Source organism: Oryctolagus cuniculus, chromosome 2 (assembly GCF_051225735.1).
Source record: "Oryctolagus cuniculus isolate XC-2025 breed Fujian yellow rabbit chromosome 2, ASM5122573v1, whole genome shotgun sequence".
Classification (NCBI taxonomy): Eukaryota; Metazoa; Chordata; class Mammalia; order Lagomorpha; family Leporidae; genus Oryctolagus; species Oryctolagus cuniculus.
The window spans coordinates 67,515,008-67,537,714 of NC_142868.1; the positions used below are offsets into that span (position 1 = coordinate 67,515,008).

At 43.7% G+C, this 22,707-nt stretch overlaps 2 protein-coding genes across 47 annotated transcripts in view; one reads left to right on the forward strand and one right to left on the reverse strand.

The window, feature by feature from the left end:
• LOC149127796 (centromere protein U-like) overlaps positions 1-22,707 on the reverse strand; it is a 133,193-nt gene that overhangs the window by 53,084 nt on the left and 57,402 nt on the right. The window contains exon 1 of one of the 13 annotated variants that reach the window (XM_089325604.1): positions 6,795-6,931. The exons of the other annotated variants lie outside the window; for them this stretch is intronic. The gene's annotated coding sequence lies outside the window, so the exon portion shown is untranslated. Of the gene's footprint in view, positions 1-6,794; positions 6,932-22,707 lie in introns of those variants that run through there. 13 annotated transcript variants of the gene reach the window in all.
• The window catches only part of LOC149127797 (anoctamin-5-like), an 85,647-nt gene continuing 69,960 nt past the window's right edge, over positions 7,021-22,707 (forward strand). For 27 of the 34 annotated variants that reach the window (XR_016228987.1, XR_016228997.1, XR_016228989.1 and 24 more), the window contains exon 1: positions 7,021-7,447. Coding sequence is in view for 7 of the 34 variants with exons in the window: in XM_089325605.1 (XP_089181731.1) it covers positions 7,021-7,447 (427 nt within the window). In the remaining 27 variants the exon portion in view is untranslated. Of the gene's footprint in view, positions 7,448-10,435; positions 11,806-22,707 lie in introns of those variants that run through there. The other 7 variants (XM_089325614.1, XM_089325612.1, XM_089325616.1 and 4 more) reach the window with 4 other exon arrangements.

Below are 22,707 nucleotides of genomic sequence, written 5' to 3' on the forward strand. Positions count from 1 at the left end.
TTCCAAAGTACAGCTTATGGATTACAATGGCTTGCCCCCCATAACGTCCTTCCCACCCGCAACCCTCCCCTTTCCCACTCCCTCTCCCCTTCCATTCACATCAAGATTCATTTTCGTTTATCTTTATATACAGAAGATAAGTTTAGCATACATTAAGTAAAGATTTCAACAGTTTGCTCCCACACAGAAACATAAAGTGAAAAATACTGTTTGAGTACTAGTTATAGCATTAAATCTCAATGTACAGCACACTAAGGACAGAGATCCTACATGAGGAGTAAGTGCACCGTGACTCCTGTTGTTGACTTAACAAATTGACACTCTTGTTTATGGCCTCAGTAATCACCCTAGGCTCTTGTCATGAGCTGCCAAGGCTATGGAAGCCCCCTGAGTTCACTGACTATGATAATTTTTGACAAAACCATGGTCAAAGTGGAAGTTCTCTCCTCCCTTCAGAGAAAGGTACATCCTTCTTTGATGACCTGTTCTTTCCACTGGGATCTCACTCGCGGAGATCTTTCATTTAGTTTTTTTTTTCTTTTTTTTTTCCCCCAGAGTGTCTTGGCTTTCCATGCCTGAAATACTCTCATGGGCTTTTCAGCCAGATCCGTATGCCTTAAGGGCGGAAGCCAGACAGCTACTTTTTTTTTTTTTTTGACAGGCAGAGTGGACAGTGAGAGAGAGAGAGACAGAGAGAAAGGTCTTCCTTTGCCATTGGTTCACCCTCCAATGGCCGCCGGGGCCAGCGCGCTGCCGTCGGCACACCGCGCTGATCCAATGGCAGGAGCCAGGTACTTATCCTGGTCTCCCATGGGGTGCAGGGCCCAAGGACTTGGGCCATCCTCCACTGTACTCCCTGGCCACAGCAGAGAGCTGGCCTGGAAGAGAGGCAACCAGGACAGAATCCGGTGCCCCAACCGGGACTAGAACCCGGTGTGCTGGCACCACAAGGTGGAGGATTAGCCTAGTGAGCCACAGCGCTGGCCAAGACAGCTACATCTTATAAACTTCTCATCAACTAAAATCCTACCAAGACTTGCAGAAGTGAAATAGGCACTGGAAATAGTAACAAATCATACCAAAGTTGGAGTACCAGTTTGAACTCTGATGATTCATCAGCTCAGTAGGATTGACCTTGGGAGAGGAGCTGTCTCTGAAAACCTTACACTTGCTCTATATCACAATCCTTTACTTTTTTTCTACTTTTGCCTATGCAATTAGTCTGTTACCCATGTCACTGTATGTACATAATATTCACCCCTCTTGACAAGAGCTCTCTGTATCTAAATTGTTATACATGGATCTTCTGCTTTTCCTTGGTCTTTTGCTTCTCTGATTGTCATTACTAAGAGATGCTGAGACAGTGGAAGAGATGGAGAGAGTAGATGCAATGTAGTTGTGTTTACTGCCCACAACCTCCTTGGACTGTGTGAGAGATGCTGGAGAAGGGAGTCATTAGAACCACAGCATGCGGGCCAGCACTGTGGTATATATGGTAAAGCCACCACCTGTGGTGCCAACATATCATATGGGTGTGTAGACCTAACTGTTCAAATTCCCATCCAGCTCTCTGCTATGGCCTGGGAAAGCAGTGGAAGATGATCCATGATCCAAGTGCTTGGGCCCCAGCACCCATGTGGGAGACTGGTAAGAAGCTCTTGGCTCCTGCATTGCAGCCATTTTGGGAGTGAACCAGAGGATGAAAGACTTTTCTTTCTTGGCGATGGCACAGTGGTGTAGCAAGCAAAGCTGCCACCTGCAGTATCAGCATCCCTTATGGGCACCGGTTTGAGTCCCAGCTGTTCCACTTCCATTCCAGCTCTCTGCTATGGCCTGGGGAAGCAGTAGAAGGTGGCTCAAGTCTTTGAGCCCTTGCACTCCCGTGGGAGACCTGGAAGAAGCTGCTGGCTCCTGGCTTCTAGGTTTGGAGACTGAACATCAAGACTGGGTTGCTCCATTAGCTTAACTTCTAGTGAGGGCTTCATTGTAATGGCATCATGGTGAGAACATGGATGAGCGGGATCAAAGCCAGAGAATGAAGAGTAGGTCAAGCTCTCTTATAACTCCCTCTTAAGGGGGCTGAGATAACTACATGAATCCCTTCTGAAGGAAACACCCCAGTGATCTAATCACCTTCCACTAGGCCCCATCTTGAAAGGTTCCACCACCTCCGCATCACCACACTGAGGACCAAGCCTCTAGGAGAACAAACCATATTCAAACCACAGAATTTTCTTTTACTCAATAATAAGTCACTGAGATTCTGACTGTTATTTGTCAGAGAAGTAAATATTCCATGATTAAGGTCATGACTAATCTGTGTATGTCTTTTTCTTTTCTTCTTCTTCTTCTTCTTTTTTTTTTTTTTTGTTGTGCTTGCTTACAAATACCTAGCATAAGGGAGAAAGGGAACTAAAAAAAGATGTGATTAACAAGCTCCTCCTTAAAATATCAGATTACAAACCACATCTGGCTCAGTTATAAACAGGGGAGTCAAAGGTGGTCTGGATGCTTTATATCTTTGGTGAAAACCATGTAGTCCCTGAGTGGAACTCCCAAAAGAAGATGTAATTAGAAGGATTAAACCAGAGATATAACCATGGAGGCAATAATTTCACTCTTTGTACTACAGGTTGAAATTACATAGAAATTAGGCACTTTGAAAATAGACTATATTCTTAAACATATTTTATAAAAGGTCTGACAAATTTTTGTGGACTTACATTTTATACTTGCACTAACTTAAAGCTATGTTGTTTCAATTAGGTTGGTTTTCTATTTAACCCAAGTTTCAAGGACTTTCATGGAATTTTAGAAAAGTTTTATGGTTTAAGGAAATATGAATTGTCCAACTGCATATTTGAACCCAAGCATTGAATTATCTTGCAATTGCAGCCTATCATTACTTAGAAGCTTTTATTTCATTGTTACAGCACTGAAAGTCACCTGAATATAGCTTCATGGAGAATGTTAACTAATGTGTGAGTCCATTTGGTCTTAAAAGCTACTTCCATTGCTCAGTCAAAATTTGTGTTGATTTTTAAAAAATCTTTATTTATTTGAAAGGCAATGCTACCTAGACAGGGTTAGAGAGAGAGACAGAGAGAGAGACAGAGAGAGAGAGGGAGATATCTTGCATCTGCTGATTCACTCCCCAAATGCCTGCAATGGCCAGGGCAGGACCAGGCTAAAGCCAAGAGACAGGAGCTTCATCTGGATTTCCCACATTGGTAGAAGGGCCCCAAGGATTTGGGCCATCTTCCACTGATTTTCCAGGTGCATTAGCAGGGAGTTGGATGGGAAGTGGAACAGTCAGGACTTGAACTGGTGCTCTTATGGGATGCTAGAATTGCAGGAGTTGGCTTAGCCCACTCTGCCACAATGCCAGTCCCTGTATAGACATATTTATTCATCAGGTAGTTGCTTTTAAAGTTCAGAAATCTTTGGGTCTGCCCCATAAATTACTAGAAGTATTATAGCCTAATAAAAATAAATCCTTTCATAAAAATTACAGGAATTAATATACACTTAACAATAAAGAGCTCCATTTTCTCTAAAACTCTACCACTTTAACTATAGAAAGCTTCAACAAAAAATAAATACAATGAAAACAGCATCCTGTGGTTTAATATTTGGACAAATAAAAACATGTCACTACATTTAATCCACCAAAAACTCGAGGTAGGAATTATATCCTCTATTATATATATAAGGAAACCGAGACTGAGAGAAGTTCATAGACTCAGAAAATATCACACAGTTAAAATGTGAGAGAGCTATGGTATGAACTATGGTCTATCAGGGTCAGAACTGTGTTGCAGAGGGTTAAGCTGCTGTCTATAGTGCTGGCATCTCATATGGGCTGCTCTACTTCTGATCCAGCTCCCTGCAAATGTGCTTGGGAGGGCAGGGGAGGATGGCCCAAAGGTTTGGGCCCCTGCACCCAAGTAGGAGACCCGGAAGAAGTGCCTGGCTCCTGGCTTTGGATTGGCCCAGCTCTGGCTGTTGCTGCCACTTGGCAGCAGATGGAGGACCTCTCTCTCTCTCTGCCTCTGCTTTTGCCTCTCTGTAACTCTGCCTTTCAAATAAATAAATTTAAATTGCATTTAAAAGATATATTTGAGAGTTACAGAGAGAGACAGACAGACAGAGAGAGATCTTCCATCTGCTGATTCCTTCCACAAATGGCTTCAATGGCCATGGCTAAGGCAGGCCGAAGCTTGGGGCCTGGAACTCCCTCTGAGTCTTCCACATGGATGACAGGGACCCAATTTCTCAGACCATCTTATGATGCTTTCTCAGGCACATTAACTGGGAGTTAGATTGGAAGTGGAGCAGCCAGAATTCGAATTAGTGTTCATATGGGATACCAGGGTTGCAGGTGATGCCTTAACTCACTGTGCCATGATGCTGGTCCCCAATGCACATGCTTATTTGAATTTTACAACAACTTGAGGAGATGGCTGGAACAAGTCAGATATGTAATATTCACAGAGAAGGGATCTGGGGTCAAAGAAGCCAAGTTACCTATCTATGGTTATTGTGCTGCCTACCTTATTAGGCAACAGACACAAGAATAGAATGCAGGTTTTCTGACTCCTAGTACAAAGCCCATACATTAGCATATACTGTTTCAGAACGTGGGCTACAGTGATGTTGAAAATATCTGGGATAAGTGACAAGTTTACAGGTAAAACAGATGAATGAAAATGACAAGTAGTCACAAAGAAAGAATCTTATCCTAGTGGTTAAAGTTTTGATGATATGTAGAGAAACTGAGAAAGGAAACTGATCCAGACCACAGACAGGAGGTGCCATATTTTTTAAATTCCAGGAGAGAAAGTATTAACTAGAAAGATGCCTTTTCTGGCTTCCAGAATTTAGCTCATAAACTAAAGCTCTTCACAGTGAGTTAAGTATACTGATTATATCAGGCTGCTATAATTAAAAAAAAAACACATGCAGATGTTGTTCAGTGCATATATTTCACTACCATACAGCTCAGACTTTTCCCCACATGTTATATTGTGACAGCCCTAAATGGTCTTTCCTATAACAAATTCATATCTTTACATAGAGAGTCAGCAAGCAAGTATTTGAAGCTGCAGTCCACAGTTTATTTTCTAAAATATTGCCATTTTTATCTTTATGACTGTGTGTAATCACTGAAGTATTTTTGCATGCTATGCTTAGTATAAGACACAAAGATAAGTCTTTGTCTTTGACAAAAGGTAAGTCAAAAAAGTGCTATCAGGGGCCTGCATCATGGCACAGCGGCTTAACATCCTGGCCTGAAGTGCTGGCATCCCACATGGGCACCGGTTCTAGTCCTGGCTGCTCCACTTCTGATCCAGCTCTCTGTTGTGGCCTGGGAAAGCAGTAGAAGACGGCCCAAGTCCTAGGGCCCCTGCACCCACGTGGGAGACCCAGAAGAAGCTCCTGGCTCTGGATCGGCACAGTTCCGGCCATTGCAGCCATCTGTGGCGTGAACCAGCAGATGGAAGACCTCTCTCTCTGTCTCTACCTCTTTCTGTAACTCTGTCTTTCAAATAAATAAAACAAATCTTTAAAAAAGAAAGTCCTATCAGGTGCTTGTAATAATTCAAATGAAGGCTAAATAGTTTGGAAGGCTAAAAATAAAAAATGACTTTGGGGCCCCAAAATAGTATTTGACTCTGTTCAATTTAATGAAACGACAGGATTTCGTTATTCAGAACACAATTCTGGATATGTATGGTTGACGATTCTGTGCAAAGAGGCAGGGAGTAACAATGAAGGAAATGGACAGATCCTAAAATTATGAACGGAACGCAGCATGAACTACTTCATGATACAAACACAGAAAATATTCCTCAAGAAGCAAAAAGTGGTGGAAAAGATACAGACTTCTATCCAAAGAACACAACTGGTTTTCCACTTTGTTAAAGTGTAGAAGAAGCAGATAAAATATAAGCCCCTCAGCGTCAAAATATTCCATTGAATTTTGAACAAAATCAACACGTAATGTCTTCCTTTTAAGGTAGCTAGGTAGACATTTGCTTTTGTGTGTAAGAAGGGTTGAAAAAAATGAGAATTTTTTTAAAAAAATAATTTTTGTTTGATGGATTGAGGAACCAGCCTTGAATCCACTTATAGTAATTATATGGACTCTATTGTGCATTAACTTAAATATAGTTACACCTGTAAAAAACAATTCCAAACTACATCGAGTAAGAAACTGCTTATAGTCTCCAACCTCTTGGCCAGAATTGATATATTCCTGATATTTAAGTTAGAGATATCACGGTATAGAAACAAAAAAAGTGATTTCCAGTTCCTCAGTTAACCATGACCATACAGAAGACACTTCTCCCTAAACCTGTCTCCTCATCTATAAAAGCTGATTCAGTATACCAAGTAAATAGAATAGAAAAGAAACAAGTAGGAGCAGGGCGATGAGGAAAGGTGATGGTCTCTGGGCACCTCACTTCAGCCACTCCCTGCTCAGCACTCTCAAGGCTGTGGGCTCAGACCGCTACCTCACCTACTTCAGGAGTCGGACCGCGCACCCTGTCCAGGTTGGAGTTGTGGAGACCCAAAGCAGCACGGGCTCCTTTAGGAGCGGAGGAAAGCATTAACACTCCATATGCCAAGCCTTTGTAGCGTGCTCCTCACACCATCCTCCAGGAGGTGAGTGCTGCTGTCACTGGACGACCTGGAAACTGCAGCTGATGGGAACTTGCCCAACACGCTCCAACTTTAAAGCTGGCAGAGGCTGACTTGGAAATCGGGGCACAGGTGTGACCTTTCCTCACCTGTAGAAGAGAGCTTGTCCTTTGTCAAGGAAGCCGGTAGCGCCCAGGGGCCCGAGGGCGGGGAGGGGTTGTCGGAACCTCGGAGACCCCGGCGGCCACGAGCCCGCCTCAAAGGGGGAGGGGGCGCTTTAAGGGCGGGGAACTTTTTCCTCCCCCGACAAAAAGTAACTCCCGAAGCGGGAGGGGTTCTCTCCGAGGGGCACTCGCGGTGAGCTGGAGCCTAGCGATGGGAAAGGACCCAGCCAGCCGGGTTTCTGAGGAGGAGGAAGAGGAGGGTTCAGAGGGTAGGGGGGCGGAAGCCCCAGTGAACACCGAGTCCTGGCCCAGGGTCGACCTGGAGGAATGGGAGTGGCGGAGCCTGTTGAGAACTGAGGTGGCCGGTCAGGGGAGCCGGAGGCGGTGGGTCCCGCGGGGGCCGCCCCGGAGGAGCGACGGGAGGCGGGCCTCGGGGTGGCTCCGGAGGCGGCGGACCGGAGTCGGCGAGCTCCGACGGCCCCAGCGGAGAGGAGGCGGCGGGCGTAGAGCCCGGGTCGCCGAGGGGCGGGGAGACGGCGGTCCGCGAGGGTGGGGCGCCGGCGGCCCAGGAGGACTGGAGGCGGGCAGAGGGGCGGAGAGAGAGGGAAGGAGCGCTCGGGAAAGGCCCGCAACGGGAGGTCAGTAGTGGAAAGAGCCCGGGCCGGCGCAGCCAGGGGGAGAAGCAGGGCAAGCTCCGGGACGGGTACTGGGAGGCCTACTGGGAAAGGGGCAGGGAGCGCTACCGGCAGAAGAAATCGAAGCGCAGGCCCAAGGGCGCGGGGCAGGTGCAGGGGGGCAAGGTCGAGTGGAAGTACCAGCTGGAGACGAAGTCCAACTGGCTGCAGAGCACGGGATTCGTGGAGTCTGTGGAGGAGGACAAGTCCTCGCCCTGCAGGGAGAGTCCCGACATCTTCAAGGTCCGGGTGTCAGACGCGCAGTTCCGGCAGCCGGCAATCAGATTCAGTACCTGCGCCACGCCTTCTCGTCGCCTGTCGCAGCGGCCGGTTGGGAGCTGCCTCTCCGGCCTCAGCGTCATGAACGAGCTAGCGAAGATGGGTGACCCGAACCTCCTGGGGATGGTGCAGGAGGAAGGTAAGGAGCCCGCCGGCGGGAGGGCGGGGCTGCGCGCGTGGACTCCGCCGTCCCCAGCGCTGAGCCCCGGGGGACGTTGGTGGACCTGCGGCCAGCGCCGGGGACGTTCGCGGCGTGGCGTCCCCGCGCGAGACGGGGAACCGCAGCGTAGACCGCCTCTGACTTGAATGTGCCTGGGATGGGTTTAGCTCCCACGATTTGCTTTGCCGCTCCCACGCGCCTAGTACCTGCGTTCTGTGACTCCCTCGAGTCGGGGACACCCTCCTTGCTCCCTTGTGTGCTGCAGGACAGCTGAGTACTTAGGAGAGGCCAGGCTAGCGCGCTGGGCACGTGTGCTGTGGTGCTCGGCCCCTGAACCACCCCAAAGCAGAAAGGGTCTCCCAAAGGGAGCCGCGCGGTAAAGATCAGGACCGCGATCCCACGTGCCACGGAACTGGCCCTCACTCCTTTAGCCTCTCTGCGGATTACTGATAGTGCTTTCAGATGCTTGTTAATCATGCGAGGGCTGACTTTAAGATCTATCAGTTTAAGATGCTCATGCACTTGGAAACGGTGCTGCTTTTACAGGTCAGCTTTAACTGGACCTGTAGTGGCGTTGAAAGACATTTGTCTGTTGCTTGCTGAAGACTTTGCTCAGATCTGTGTTCTGTGGTATCTCGTTTCGTAGACACATTTTCCTAAAAATGCACATTTTTCAGTGGCCTTCTGTTGGAACTCAGTTGTTTCAATGACTGTTTTCATGTCTTTAGTTTTAGTTTGAAGTCCAGAAACGATTTGTTAAAGGGATAAACAGTCTGAGCATGCTCTTACTATTCAGTCTTCAGTGGCACCAAGAAATAGTTGTGTTATTGCATACTTTTCCTCTTTTTAAGCAGCTTCACTGAGACAAAATCTTCACATCATAAAATCCACATTTAAATTGTAGCTTCCTGTTTCAGTATATTTGCAGTTTTGCAACCATCACCATAAAGTAATTTTAGAAAATTTTGTCACCCCAAATAGAAGACTCTTAAGGCAGCCACTCCCCATCCTTCCCACCCTTAGCTCCAGGCACTCCCTAATCTATTACTGTTTCTGTAGATTTGCCTATTCTAGACACTTCAAGTAAATTGAATCATGCAACATGTGGTTTGTAGTAACTGCTTTTTTCTCTTAGCCTGTAGATTTTTGAAGTTCATTCATTGGAGTTTGTAATAGTGTCTTTCAATTGCCAAGTAACTTTCCCACTGTAGAGATATACCACAGCTTATCCATTCATCAGTTGCTGGACATTTAGGTTATTTCCACATTTTAGATAACTATGAGTAATGCTGCTGTGAACATTCATATCAAATTCTTGTGTCAACATATGTTTTCTTTTTTAAGATCGATTTATTTATTTGAAAGTCAGAGTTACATACATAGAGAGAGACAGAGAGGCAGAGAGAGGGAGGCCTTCCATCTGCTGGTTAGTTGACCTCAATGTCCAGAGCTGCACTGATCCAAAGTCAGGAGCCAGGAGTTTCCTCCAGGTCTCCCACGTGGGTGCAGGGGCCCAAGGACTTGGACCATCTGCTTTCCCAGGCCAACACAGAGAGCTGGATCAGAAATGGAGCAGGCAGGTCCTAGAACCAGTGCCCATATGGGATGCTGGCACTGCAGGCTGTGGCTTTATCTGCTGCACCACAGCGCCATCCCCATCAACATATGTTTTCATTTTTCTTAGGTTATACTTAAGAACGAAATTGGTAGATTGTGTGGTAGCCCTGTATTGCACATTTTGTGAAAGTGCCAACCTACTTTCCAAGTGTCGGTATTTACATTTCCACCAATAATGGAAAAGAGTTCCCATCTCTCTACATCCTCACTAACAGTTGTTTTGTCTGCCTTTTTTTTTTAGTATAGCCATCCTAGTAGTTGTGAAAGCGTGTCTCTAAGTGACTTTGGTTTGCATTTCCTTGGTGACTAATATGTCAAATATTTTCGTGTATTATTGGGTGTTTATTTATCCACTTTGGAGAAATGTCTATTCAAGTGCTCTGTTTTAATTTTTCTACAATTGATTTATAATAACTCTCTCTGTTCCATATTCTGATCCACTATAGACATATAGTTTGCAGATATTTTCACCTTTTCTGTGGGTTTTCTTCCCTTGTTCTTCATGGCATGACTCTATGCACATTCCCCCTTTTGAAATAAAAAAAAAATTTGAAGAGAGAAGGAAATAACTTTGACTAATGCCTGCTGAATGATGTAGTAAATGTGCATTAATGCCTTTGTATTCACCAGATATGCATTCCAAGCTGTCTAGTGGATTCCTGAAGCCACGGATAATACCGAACCTCATATACACTATGTTTTTTCCTATACATTCATACCCATGCTACAGATTAATTTATAAATTAGACAATCAGGGGACAGCATTGTGGCATAGCAGCTAAGCTGCCACCTGCAATGTTGGCATCTCAAATTGGAGTGCTCCTCCTCCTTCTCCTTCTCCTCCTCCTCCCCCTCCTCCTCCCCCTCCTCCTTCCCCTCCTCCTCCTCCTCCCTCTTCTTCTTTTCCTGATGACTTTTTTTTTGTAATTTCAATAACCTGAAAATCTAAATTTGTATATTTAAAGCACTCAGTAATTCCTTATAATCACTTCTGAGGTAAAACTATGAAAGATAGAGATACATATTTTTCATTGAAGGAAGAGTAGAAATGAAGATGTATACTAAATAATGTTCTCTGCATGGATTTCAAGTGTTTTTCTGCACCAAAATAAACATATTTTAATTCATGCTTTCATGAACTTTGGAGTACCCTCTTGTGTTACCAAAGTCACATTTGAAGATTAAATGACAGAGTTAAACAGTTGATTCACTTGTAATAAGATTTCTTTTCATAGATATCTTAACTTGTAGACAAATTAATGAACGGTTTCTAGGTTTTATTACATTGTTTTTAAGTCTGTTTTCTTCACAATGGAACACATAAGCAATACATGACCTCAATTGTTTATTTTCTTTCTTTTTTTTTTTTGACAGGCAGAGTGGACAGTGAGAGAGACAATTGTTTATTATTCTCTACTAATTTTAAAATTGAAATTTTAAGGGTTAAATGTAATAGAACACTTAAAAGGCTACAAAAACAAACATTACTAGTAAAATAGTTTTGCTGAAATTGAACTATTGACTGGTTAACATTTAAGGAAATTCATATTTGAAATATTCATTCTTTAGCTGATTTATGATACAGTCACCATTGGAAAAGAAAGTCTAGGAGTTTAGCTTTGGAAAAGGCAGTTTAAATATTGAATGTTTAAGTTGCCTACATCTTAACAATTACATTAAGCACTGTGTTTGACGAAAAATCACCTGCTTTTTAGAAATGTGGATCTTTATTTTCATATAAAATCACAGGCCATGTAATGACAGAGACCTGAGAAACACATTGCTAGGTGTTTTTGTCGTGCTAACATAAGAGTGTCCTTAAAAAAACAAGTGGTATAGCCTTCTACACACCTAGACTACATTATGATCTTAGGGGACCACAATTATATATGTGGTCTCTCATCGACTGAAATATCAATATATGTCATGTGACTGTACTTAAATTTAATTTTATGCTGCTGGTAGAAGTTGTAAGCTGAGAAGACCATCTGGTAAATACAAGGGCTATTTTTGGGTTCTGGGTTTGCTTGAGTGTGTATTCTTAGTAATGTGCTCTCTGAGTTGTTCGGTTGGCTTTTGTTTTAGCAAATATTTGATGATTCTCACAGTGGATTGGTATGAAACCCTTCATATCTCTGGTTTCCAGCTTACAGGCAGAATGTAGTTATTTCCATTCATGTTAAAGGAAGCTGGAGGAATCATAAGACGTTGATTTAGAGTTGTTGGCTTCAAATCCTGCCTCTTCAGAGGTTTTGACAGAGGTTTGGTAATTATATACAATTATTGCATTTTTATACTCTGAATGAGTGTGAAAGTGTACCTCAGTCTATGGAATGTGACACCAATTGCTTACGTGTGTGGCTGTGTCTGTAAGAGTGAGCTAATGAACCATATGCATGTGTGAGAGTGAGCGTAGTGTGTAAGGAAATAAATCTGTTCTCCTGAATCTTTCTGCTTTTCAGAAAAGGATACAATTTACAAAGTTTGCTATTGGTGGCTCTCCAGGTTTGTGGTAGACAGAGGTGTAACTGGGCCAGGTGCCCAGAGAGGGCTATAGTCAAAGTGGTTTGGGAGCTGGTACCAGGGTAAACCAGAAGGATGAGGTTTCAGGCAAGGTCTGAAAGGAGGATATCTAAACTGATATATAAAAAATAAGCAAGGGTTAGTATGGGAAGAAAGCACTTGTTCGTGGTAGGGAAAGGATTCAGTAAAGTTAAAGTGTAAGAGGAGAAACAGTGATGAAAATAATTGGAAGGATATATGTTGTCTGCTTTCCACATTCTTTTATTTATTTATTTATTTGACAGGTAGAGTTATAGACAGTGAGAGAGAGAAACAGAGAGAAAGGCCTTCCTTCCATTGGTTCACTCCCCAATGGCTGCTACGGCCAGTGCTGCGCCAGTCCGAAGCCAGGAGCCAGGTGCTTCTTCCTGGTCTCCCATGTGGGTGCAGGAGCCCAAGCACTTGGGCCATCCTACACTGCCCTCCCGGACCACAGCAGAGAGCTGGACTGGAAGAGGAGCAGCTGGGACTAGAACCCAGTGCTCATATGGGATGCCAGCACCACAGGCAGAGGATTAACCAAGTGAGCCATAGTGCTGGCCCCTCCACATTTTTAAGTAATCACATTGCATCAGATTCTGATAGCAATTTGAAAATATTTTTTCACTTAGTTTTATGTTAAGTGGAGCAAAGTTAGAGTCAATGCTTGCATTTTTTCTTCTTTCTCTTTGCAAAAATAAAATTGTAAAACACTCTATTGACCTAGTAGTAGTTGTTTGATGGTTGTGTGCTTGAACTCTATTTTGTTTAGTGTATTGTTCTTCCACATAAGAGTGATCTTTTTTGTCCTCAAAACAATAAAAGATCCATAAGTTAATGCTCAAGTGTTAACACCTTTAGTGACAAAGCATTCATTCTTTAGAATACTATTCTTTTACTGTTCTTTATAAGAGTGTGTTAAATTGGTTTCCTTTTCATTCATCAATCCAATGAGAGAGAACCAGGACACTGTGGAGTTTTGAGTGGCACATCCAGGAAGTATTAATGGAGAAAATGCTTTCATGAAAGCTATATGTGATGTCTTATGCTTTTTTATTTTTTGTTTGTTTGAAAGGCATAGTTAGAGAGAGAGACAGACAGATCCATCATGCATCACTGTTTCACTCCCCAAATGGCTGCAACAGCCAGAGCTGGCCTGGACCTAGCTGAAGAGAGGAGCCAGGAGCTTCTTCCTGGTTTCCGATGTAGGTACAGGAGCCAAAGGACTTGGGCCATCCTCTGCTGCCCTCCCAGGTGCATTAGTAGGGAGCTGGATCAGAAGTGGAGCGGCTGGGACTCAAACCGGCGCTCATATGAGATTCCATAGCACCAGCCTCAAAGGAACGCGTTATCTTATTTGATACTCATGCAAACCTTTGTGAGATGGACATTATACCATTTATATGATAATCAAGCTTTGAATTGTCCTCATATTCTTGGCCACAGTAAGCTAGGGAATGTTTCATTTTGTTTTGTTTGGGCATAATCCTGAACCATGTATTATAAGGGTCTTGTTAATACAGGAGATAGGATATTTGTGGGCAGCTGGAAGCCTCTGCTGTCTTAATCACCCACCATTAAGGACCCTCACCATTTTATCAAATGCCATCTTCTTAAGTGAATCAAGCCTGTGAGTATTCAGTCTTTTTTGTTCCTCAGCTTCTACATCTGAAATTTGATGAGAATTTGTTGGAAACTTTTATCCAAATATTCTCAGTGCTTGTATGTATCCGTCACTGCACTGCCTCAGCTCCTGTCTAGTTCACTGTCATCTCTCTTGTAGTTCACTTCAGTAGTTTCCTAGTTTGTCTTCTTCCTCCATTCTTATTTCCTCTTAACCCATTCACTATTCAGCAGCTAATACTTTTGGTGAAGGGTAAATGTAATAGAGTTGAAAACCTGTTTTTCGGTTTGTTATTTCACTCAGCAAAAAATTTAGACTCATTTACAAGGCACTCAAGGCTGTCTACAAAGTATCTACTCACAACTTCTCTGGCATCTTCTCACTACCCCCAGATTATCTTCATTTCTTTGAACATCTCAAATTGTTGTGATTTGAGCCTTTATTTGTATTCACATGATTTGCTTCTTTCAACATTTAGGTCTTAGTGTAAATTTTCTTCTTGGGGCTGGCACTGTGGCGTAGCAGGAAAAACCACTGTCTGCAGTACTGGCATCCCATGTGGGTGCAGGTTTGAGTCCCGTCTGCTCTGCTTCTGATCCAGCTCTCTGTTATGGCCTGGGAAAGCAGTAGAGGATGGCCCAAGGGCCCTTGCACCCATGTGGGAGACCCAGAAGAAGCTCCAGGCTCCTGGTTTCGGATTGGCGCAGTTGAGGCCATTGCTGCCAATTGGGGAATGAAGCAGTGGATGGAAGACCTCTCTCTCTTTCTCTCTCTGTCTCTCTCTCTCTCTCTGCCTCTGTTCTCTCTCTGTGTAACTCTGACTTTCATATAAATAAATAAATCTTAAAAAAATTCTTTTTCAGAGAGATTCTCATCCGTAAACACATTCCTTTTTTTTTGTCTTTCTCTTTCTTCATCTCTTGAACTTTTTTTTAAAAAAAGATTTATTTATTTGAACGTCAGAGTTACAGAGAAGGAGAGGCAGAGGTAGAGAGGGAGAGACAGATTTTCCATCTGCAGATTCACTCCCCAAATGGCTGCAATGGCCAGGGGTGGGTCAGGCTGAAGCCTCCAGGAGCTTCCTCCAGGTCTCCCACATAGGAACAGGGGCCCAAGCACTTGGGCCATCTTCCTCTGCTTTCCCAGGCACATTAGCAGGGAGCTGGATCAGAAGTGGAGCATCCAGGATTTGAACCAGTGCCCATATGGGATGCCTGCACTTTAGGTGGTGGCTTTACCCATTATCCTAAAACGCCGGCTCCCATCACTTGCACCTTGAAGCTTTCTGAACAGTTTGTCTCTTTATAACATCATAATTTTTGGGGTGTCTCCTATATAGATTTGTCAATTTCTTGATATTAAAGAATCAACAAATGTAAGTCGTTATCATCACCATCAAATATATTGTTTTATTGATGACTGAATGTCCGACCTGTGAAAGGTCTGAAAATTTACTGTACTTGAAAGTTAACAAAGTTACTCATCGGTACTGGTAGAGACATGAGAAACCTGCATAAGAAACAAAGCACAGTTTACTACAGCATTAACTGTAGCCAGATTAGCAGCATTCTTGTACCTATGTGGCTATAGATGATCAATATTCAATGAGTGGCTGGCGCCGCGGCTCAATAGGCTAATCCTCTGCCTGCGGCGCCGGCACACCAGGTTCTAGTCCCAGTCGGGGTGGATTCTGTCCCAGTTGCCTCTCTTCTAGGCCAGCTCTCTGCTGTGGCCCGGGAGTGCAGTGGAGGATGGCCTAAGTGCTTGGGCCCTGCACCCCATGGGAGACCAGGAGGAGCACCTGGCTCCTGACTTCAGATCAGCGAGGTGCGCCAGCCAGTGGCCATTGGAGGGTGAACCAACAGCAAAAAGGAAGACCTTTCTCTCTGTCTCTCTCTCTCTCTCTCTCATTGTCCACTCTGCCTATCAAAAAAAAAAAAGTCTATAAAAATTTAAAAAAAATATTCAATGAGTAATGTAATGCCTGCACAGGCAACAGCTTGCAACAAAGAGAGAAACTCTGAGCTTTTAGTGAATTTGGTCAGTAATTTGCTTTAGAGGGAGCTACTACCCCCGTGTTTCTAGACTGTAAGCACATGAGCCCTTTGCTCAAGAACAGTCTACCTTCTCTGTCTTCAAAGGCTGCGCACTCTCCAAAATCCTTGAAAATTATAGTCTAGATATTCCAGTACAAGGATGTGCACAACTGTGAGAAACCCAAGAATTGTCTCCTAACAACATCTACCCGTAAATAATTAGCTGTAATTTACTTTGGTTTTGGACAGTTAATTTTAATATTGTATTCCTTGGAGATTTAACCTTGTTTTTTCATATAATTATTACTTATTCAGTCTTTTCGTGAAACATGTGACATGATTACACCACAATGTATTTATCCATTCTTCTACTGCTGCATTTTTGAGAGAATTTTGGTATTACAAATATTCCTAACAATGCTATTATGAATATTTTTATGCTTTTCTATAGTGTTCTGATACACATTATTTCTGTTGAGTTTTCACTAAGACAGCACTTTTGAACTTTGTGGTCTCAAAGAAGTTCAAAAGCTTTTATTTATTTTTATTGAAAATTAAAATAGGCACATTTAAAATTTATTAAAAGTAATAATTCCATGTTAGCATAAATAATTTCTAAGATAACAGTTATATTCTCAAAAATGAAACAAATATAATATTGACATTGTTCACTTCTTTGAAAATCTATAATCCCTGGCCTAATGGAAGGGTAGATTCTCATATCTTCCTTTATATTGTCTGTTGTGATATGTTGTTTTGGTCCAACTAGTTAAAGAAAATTGCCTACTTACAGATATATAATTGAAAAAGGAAGAATAATTTTAAAAGCTTTCAAATAATTACAGATATTCTTCTTTGATACAATTGCACCAAAACTCAAACTAATAATAGGTTCTTAAAAGACAGATGTAATGAGAAATTTGAAGCCATCTAAATAAACTTTTCATTTTCTGCTACATTAAAATCCACTGGTCTCTTACTTTAAGGACATTTTTCACCAGTGTATGATTTTGTAACATCATATGCTAATTACTTAGAAAATGTTAGTTCACTAAGTTAAATAGATCTGCCAAATGTTGACATATTTCATTATAAAATATCAAAAAGCCACATGACATCATTGCTGTCATCTGGAAAGTCTTGGGAAAATTTCATGGTGACAGATAAAGTTTTTTAAATTTAGAGCTTTCATTTAAAATTCAAATTTTATCACTGACAATAAACACTCTTTGCTATTTTCTATGAAGAATCATGCTGTTAATTTTTGAGAAAATAGCTCCCAAATAATGAAGATTGCATAATAAAATATGTCTACTGGTCATATTTTCTTTTTCTCTTTTTATAAATTTTGAATTTGTTTATTCATACTTTGAGTTAAAATTGTGTGACATGAACTCTGATATTTCACTTTACAACACAAAGCACTTTTTCTTTCCTTCCCTTCCTTCCTTCCTTGGCTTTGTGTCGCTCCCCGTCTTCGTGGAGGAACGACACAGGATCCTGCGCTGTTCTTTCGTCTGCTCGGCCCTCCCCGGGTTTGCTGCTGGTTCTTCCCGGGTTGGCTACTGTCCCTTCCACCTCCGTGGAAGGGCGGTTCCCCCTGGCCACATTCCCCACTTCCGCAGGGGAGCAGCACACCGCCGGCCGGCTCTCTCGGGGGCTACACAGGCGTTCCCCTTAGATGTTCCCCTTAGATGTTCCCGGTGCATGCCGTCTCCCTCCCCCTTTATAGTCCTCCTCCGCCAATCCTAACTCGGCTGCCCACATGCCGAGTACGCTGCTCTCCTCCAATCAGGAGCAAGTCCTACAGTTTATTGGCTGAACTGGAGGCAGCTGTGCAGAAGCTGTTTTCTTCTCTCCCAGCGCCATATTGTGGGAGAGCAGATGCATAGAATAAGTCCTAATTCCAGTAACTTAGTCCCGTCCGGATTGCTCCCCACAGATCCCCCTTTCTTTTTATTTTTGGCGTTGATACGCGCCTGTCTTCGGTGTCCCGCGGCACACACTCTGCTCTACTTGCTAGAGTTGCCACAGGTTCTTACAAGTCCTATCAATCAGGCAAACTGAATCCGGGTCCTCTCTTCGCCATGTTGTGAGGAGGTTTTTAGGCGCTGATGCGTGCCTGTGTTCGGTGACCTGCGGCTCACACTCTGGTCGAGCCGCCTGCTGGTGCTTACCGCCTTAATCAGGCAGACCGAATCCAAGCCTCCTAATTGCTGTATTGTGGGGAGGCCTTACTGATGTTAATTCGTGCCTGTCTTCGGTGACCTGCGGCGCATAAGCTGCTAGCCGCCCGCAGGTGCTCATCGCCTCACTTAATCAGGCAGACCGAATCCAAGCTCTCTCATTGCTGTGTTGTGGGGAGGCCTTATTGATGTTAATTCGTGCCGGTCTTCGGTGACCTGCGGCGCATAAGCTGCTAGCCGCCCGCAGGTGCTCATCGCCTCACTAATCGGGCAGACCGAATCCAAGCCTTCTAATTGCGGTATTGTGGGGAGGCCTTACTGATGTTAATTCGTGCCTGACTTCGGTGACCTGCGGCGCATAAGCTGCTAGCCGCCCGCAGGTGCTCACCGCCTCCCTAATCAGGCAGACCGAATCCAAGCTTTCTCATTGCCATGTTGAGGGGAGGCCTTTCTATTTCTCTATTTCTCTATCTCCGGGCATTCCTATTTCTCCCATTTTACTTCTATCTTCCAGCATTCCTATTTCTCTCATTTTACTTCTAAACTTCTGTTTCTCTTATCCCTGCGGCTTTCCGGTGCCCGCCCCGAGGCTGCTTCTCCGCGGCTTTCCGGCTCTGAGCCGCTTCAGCCCGCGGCTCTGCGCGGCTCAGCTTCGCGCGCACACTCTGCGGTGTCTCACTAGCCCCGCGTTCCCTATCTACTTGAGCCCCGCACGCTCTGTCTGCGCGCGGCAGCCTCCGCGAGTCACACAGCGTAGCTTGCGTCTCCGCCACTAGTATTCAATCCAAGTTCCCCGGGCTAGCCTGGCGAATTCAACCCAGCTCACGTCTCCGCCCCACGATTTGGCTTCCCGTCCTTTGCTCCCCGGGCTAATCAGACAGATCCCAATCTGGCTTACGTTTCTGCTTCTGGTTTCAACTTTTCGCCCCCTATTCCCGGGCTAACTTGAGAATCCCAAAGTGGCTTTCGTCTCCGCCTCGGCCTGCCCCCCGCGGCTTCAATTTCCCTAACATTTTTCTCTACCCGGTATGTTTCCCCAAGCTTTCTTCCAACAATATTCCTCCCTCATTTCTCCTGGCCTCTCCCCACAGTCCGCATCCGAGTCTGTTTGTTCTAGCTTTCACTTTCGCTTTCAACCTTAGAGATTTCTCCCAGCTTCCCCCTGTAGTCCGTATCTGAGTCTATGCCTAGGCTTTCAATAGCTTCTTCCGGCACCTTTTTCGTCCGGCTTTTCCCTAGGCTGTTTGCTAGTCTCTCTCTCCGGTATTTTCCCAGTTCTTCCCGTTTCTTCCCTCCTAAGTTTCCTATCCATCCTAGGTTTCCTATCCGAGTCACGGCACCATTATGTCGCTCCCCGTCTTCGTGGAGGAACGACACAGGATCCTGCGCTGTTCTTTCGTCTGCTCGGCCCTCCCCGGGTTTGCTGCTGGTTCTTCCCGGGTTGGCTACTGTCCCTTCCACCTCCGTGGAAGGGCGGTTCCCCCTGGCCACATTCCCCACTTCCGCAGGGGAGCAGCACACCGCCGGCCGGCTCTCTCGGGGGCTGCACAGGCGTTCCCCTTAGATGTTCCCCTTAGATGTTCCCGGTGCATGCCGTCTCCCTCCCCCTTTATAGTCCTCCTCCGCCAATCCTAACTCGGCTGCCCACATGCCGAGTACGCTGCTCTCCTCCAATCAGGAGCAAGTCCTACAGTTTATTGGCTGAACTGGAGGCAGCTGTGCAGAAGCTGTTTTCTTCTCTCCCAGCGCCATATTGTGGGAGAGCAGATGCATAGAATAAGTCCTAATTCCAGTAACTTAGTCCAGTCCGGATTGCTCCCCACAGCTTTGTTTTTCTTCCTCCTCACCTCTTTCTAGATATTGGAGTACCCATGGTACAATCCTTAAGGCTTTTCTCTGTCTTCATTTTCTCTGTCTTCCTTCAAGCTTCAGAGTTTCATGGCTTTTATAAAAAAAAAAAGGTTTATTTGAAAGGCAGAGTTACAGAGAGGAAGAAACAGAGAGAAATATTCCATTCACTCACTGCCAGGTGCCCCAGCAATCATATTAGATGCTTGTGTCACAGCTGATGACTTAACCCACTATGCCATAAGGCCAACCCCCACAAAGTACTTTTTTTTTTTTCAGGTAACAGTAGTTTGGAATGCAACAGGAGTACTTCGAGCATACTTCCTATTTCTTTATAGATTGTTAAGAAGATGTATATTCAAGGTGAAGGTTTAGGAAATTAAGCAGTTTTTAAATAAATCATCTGCTTTTTCTTTTAAGATTTTTATTTATTTGAGTTATAGACAGTGAGAGGGAGAGACAGAGAGAAAGGTCTTCCACTAACTGGTTCTCTTCTCAAATGATTGCTGCAACGTCTAGAGCTGGGCTGATTCAAAGCCAGGAATCAGGAGCTTCCTCTAAGTCTCCCATGTGCATGCAGGAGCCTAAGCACTTGGACCATCTTCCACTGCTTCCCAGACGATAGCAGAGAGCAGGATCAGAAGAGGAACATCCAGGACTAGAATCTGTGGCCATATGGGATGCCGGTGCTGCAGGCAGAGGATTAACCTACTGCTCTAGCCCCTGAAAATTAAGCATTTTTACTGTTTCCTCAAGGATGGTTTTAAGATATACTAGACATTTAGCTCTTCTTTCTACTGAGGATGCATGATGATGAATATAGTGACTTGTTTCAGTTGGCACCACTGCCATCACATAATGTATCTCTTTTGGGGTCTCTGTTCCTCTAATATTATTATTTATTATGAATACAAAGGCTATTCTCAACTGCTTGTATTTCCTTAACATTTTAGAATTGTTTTCTCACACTCTTTCTTGAAAACTTGTTGCCATTTGACTTGGATTAAGTTAAGCCAATAGATAATTTAGCATACATTTATTCCCTAACCGTATTATATTTTGTAATCATGAACCGATTATTTCTTCTATACCCTTTTTTGTTAAGATTTATTTTATTTACTTGAAAGGCAGAGGTACAGAGAGGGGAGAGACAAAGAGAGATCTTCCATCCACTGGTTCCCTCCCCAAATGGCCATAATGGCCAGGGCTGGACCAGACCAAAGCCAGTAGGCAGAAGCTTCTTCTAGGTCTCCCATGTGAGTGCAGGGGCCCAAGGATTTGGGCTATCTTTTTCTGCTTTCTCAGGCACATTAGCAGGGAGTTGGATGTGAAGTGGAGCAGTCAGGACTCAAACTGGCACCTACATGGGATGCCACAATGCCACTCCCTCTTCCATACCATTTTCCAGAGTTGAATTTCATTCACTGTGATGATATTTGGCTAAAAGTATACATTGTGATTTAAGAAAAGTTGATTATTTTTGTCACATTTCTCATTTATAATATATATAATGTGTATATACAATTCAATGCGTAGAATGTGAAAGAAAAAATTGAGAGAATATGGGATTGGATACGCCAGAGATTATTTTGATAAGAGCACACCTATTTTTTATTTATTTATTTATTTATTTGAAAGGCAGTTACAGAGACAGAGGCAGCGAGAGAGGGAGGTCTTCCATCCACTGCTTCACCCCTCAAATGGATGCAACAGCCAGAGCTGGGCCGACCCGAAGCCAGGAACCAGAGCTTCTTCTGGGTCTCCTTGAACCAGTGCCCATATAGGATGCTGGCACTGCAGGTGGCAGCTTTACCTGCTATGCCACAGCGCTGGCCCCTGGCACACCTATTTCTAATCCAAGAAGAAATGTGTTTGAAATTTTTAAAATGGCAGTGTCTTCAACAATGACTTCAGTTACCCATGTGACATCATATTCATTCTTCATTCCCTAAGCACATAATGCATCTCCACAGATAACTCTATCACCTTTCTAACAGCAATACTATATATTTATTGTAATCCTTTGTTTTCTTTATTTACATCATAATTTTACAAATTTTTATGATCACCAAATCTAATGGTTTGAGTTGAACTTTGTTTATAACTCTTAGAGATGATATAGTTAAATACATTTTGGACTTTTGAAAGTCACATTTGAAGAGAAAAGACAATGAGGCATTGCCTTCAAATTTATGAATGAAAATGGAGATGTCCATCTCTATCCCATTTCAATGACTAGAAAATCAGCTTTTTTATCATAATGAAAATTAATGAAATGTCAAATAAGCTACTTGCAAAGAAAAAGAAGAACTTAGCTCCCAGTTTTGAAGGTTCAAGGGCATTGTTTGGTGCCTCTTTTGGTGTAATTCTGGTGTATATTACTTCTGGTGGTACATGACCGTGATGGAAACTTGCATGGGGGAACCAGAAATTTAGAGAGGGGAGGGTCATCTTGGTCCTTTCTATCTTAAATTTTAACAACCTTCTCAATTAGAACTGAAGGGTTTTACCAAGGGGCCACCAAAAAATTGCCTCACATCCTCAGTGACCTAAGGACCTCCCACTAGACCTCACCTCTCATAGCTTTCCTCAGCTTCCAACACCACCATCCTAGGGATCAAACCTCCAATTGCAGTAGAATCCTAGGTGACAGCTACACCAAAACCATAGGAAGTCCCAACTTAATGTGATACTGGGAGAAAAAAGAGAAAGTTTTTAAAAAGCATCGCTTAATATGGAAGTTTCACAAAACAGTACCTGCATCTTAGCTTTATGTTGATGTGGTGGTGTTCTTGGCATCCAGAGTAATGGAATGACGATGTTAGTTAATGGTATTCTATCAAAGACAAACATAAAAAGAGCTATCAGTCAGTGTATTTTTCTCTAGTAAATATAATGTTGCAGTGCTTGCTAATTAAAGACAATCAACCCGG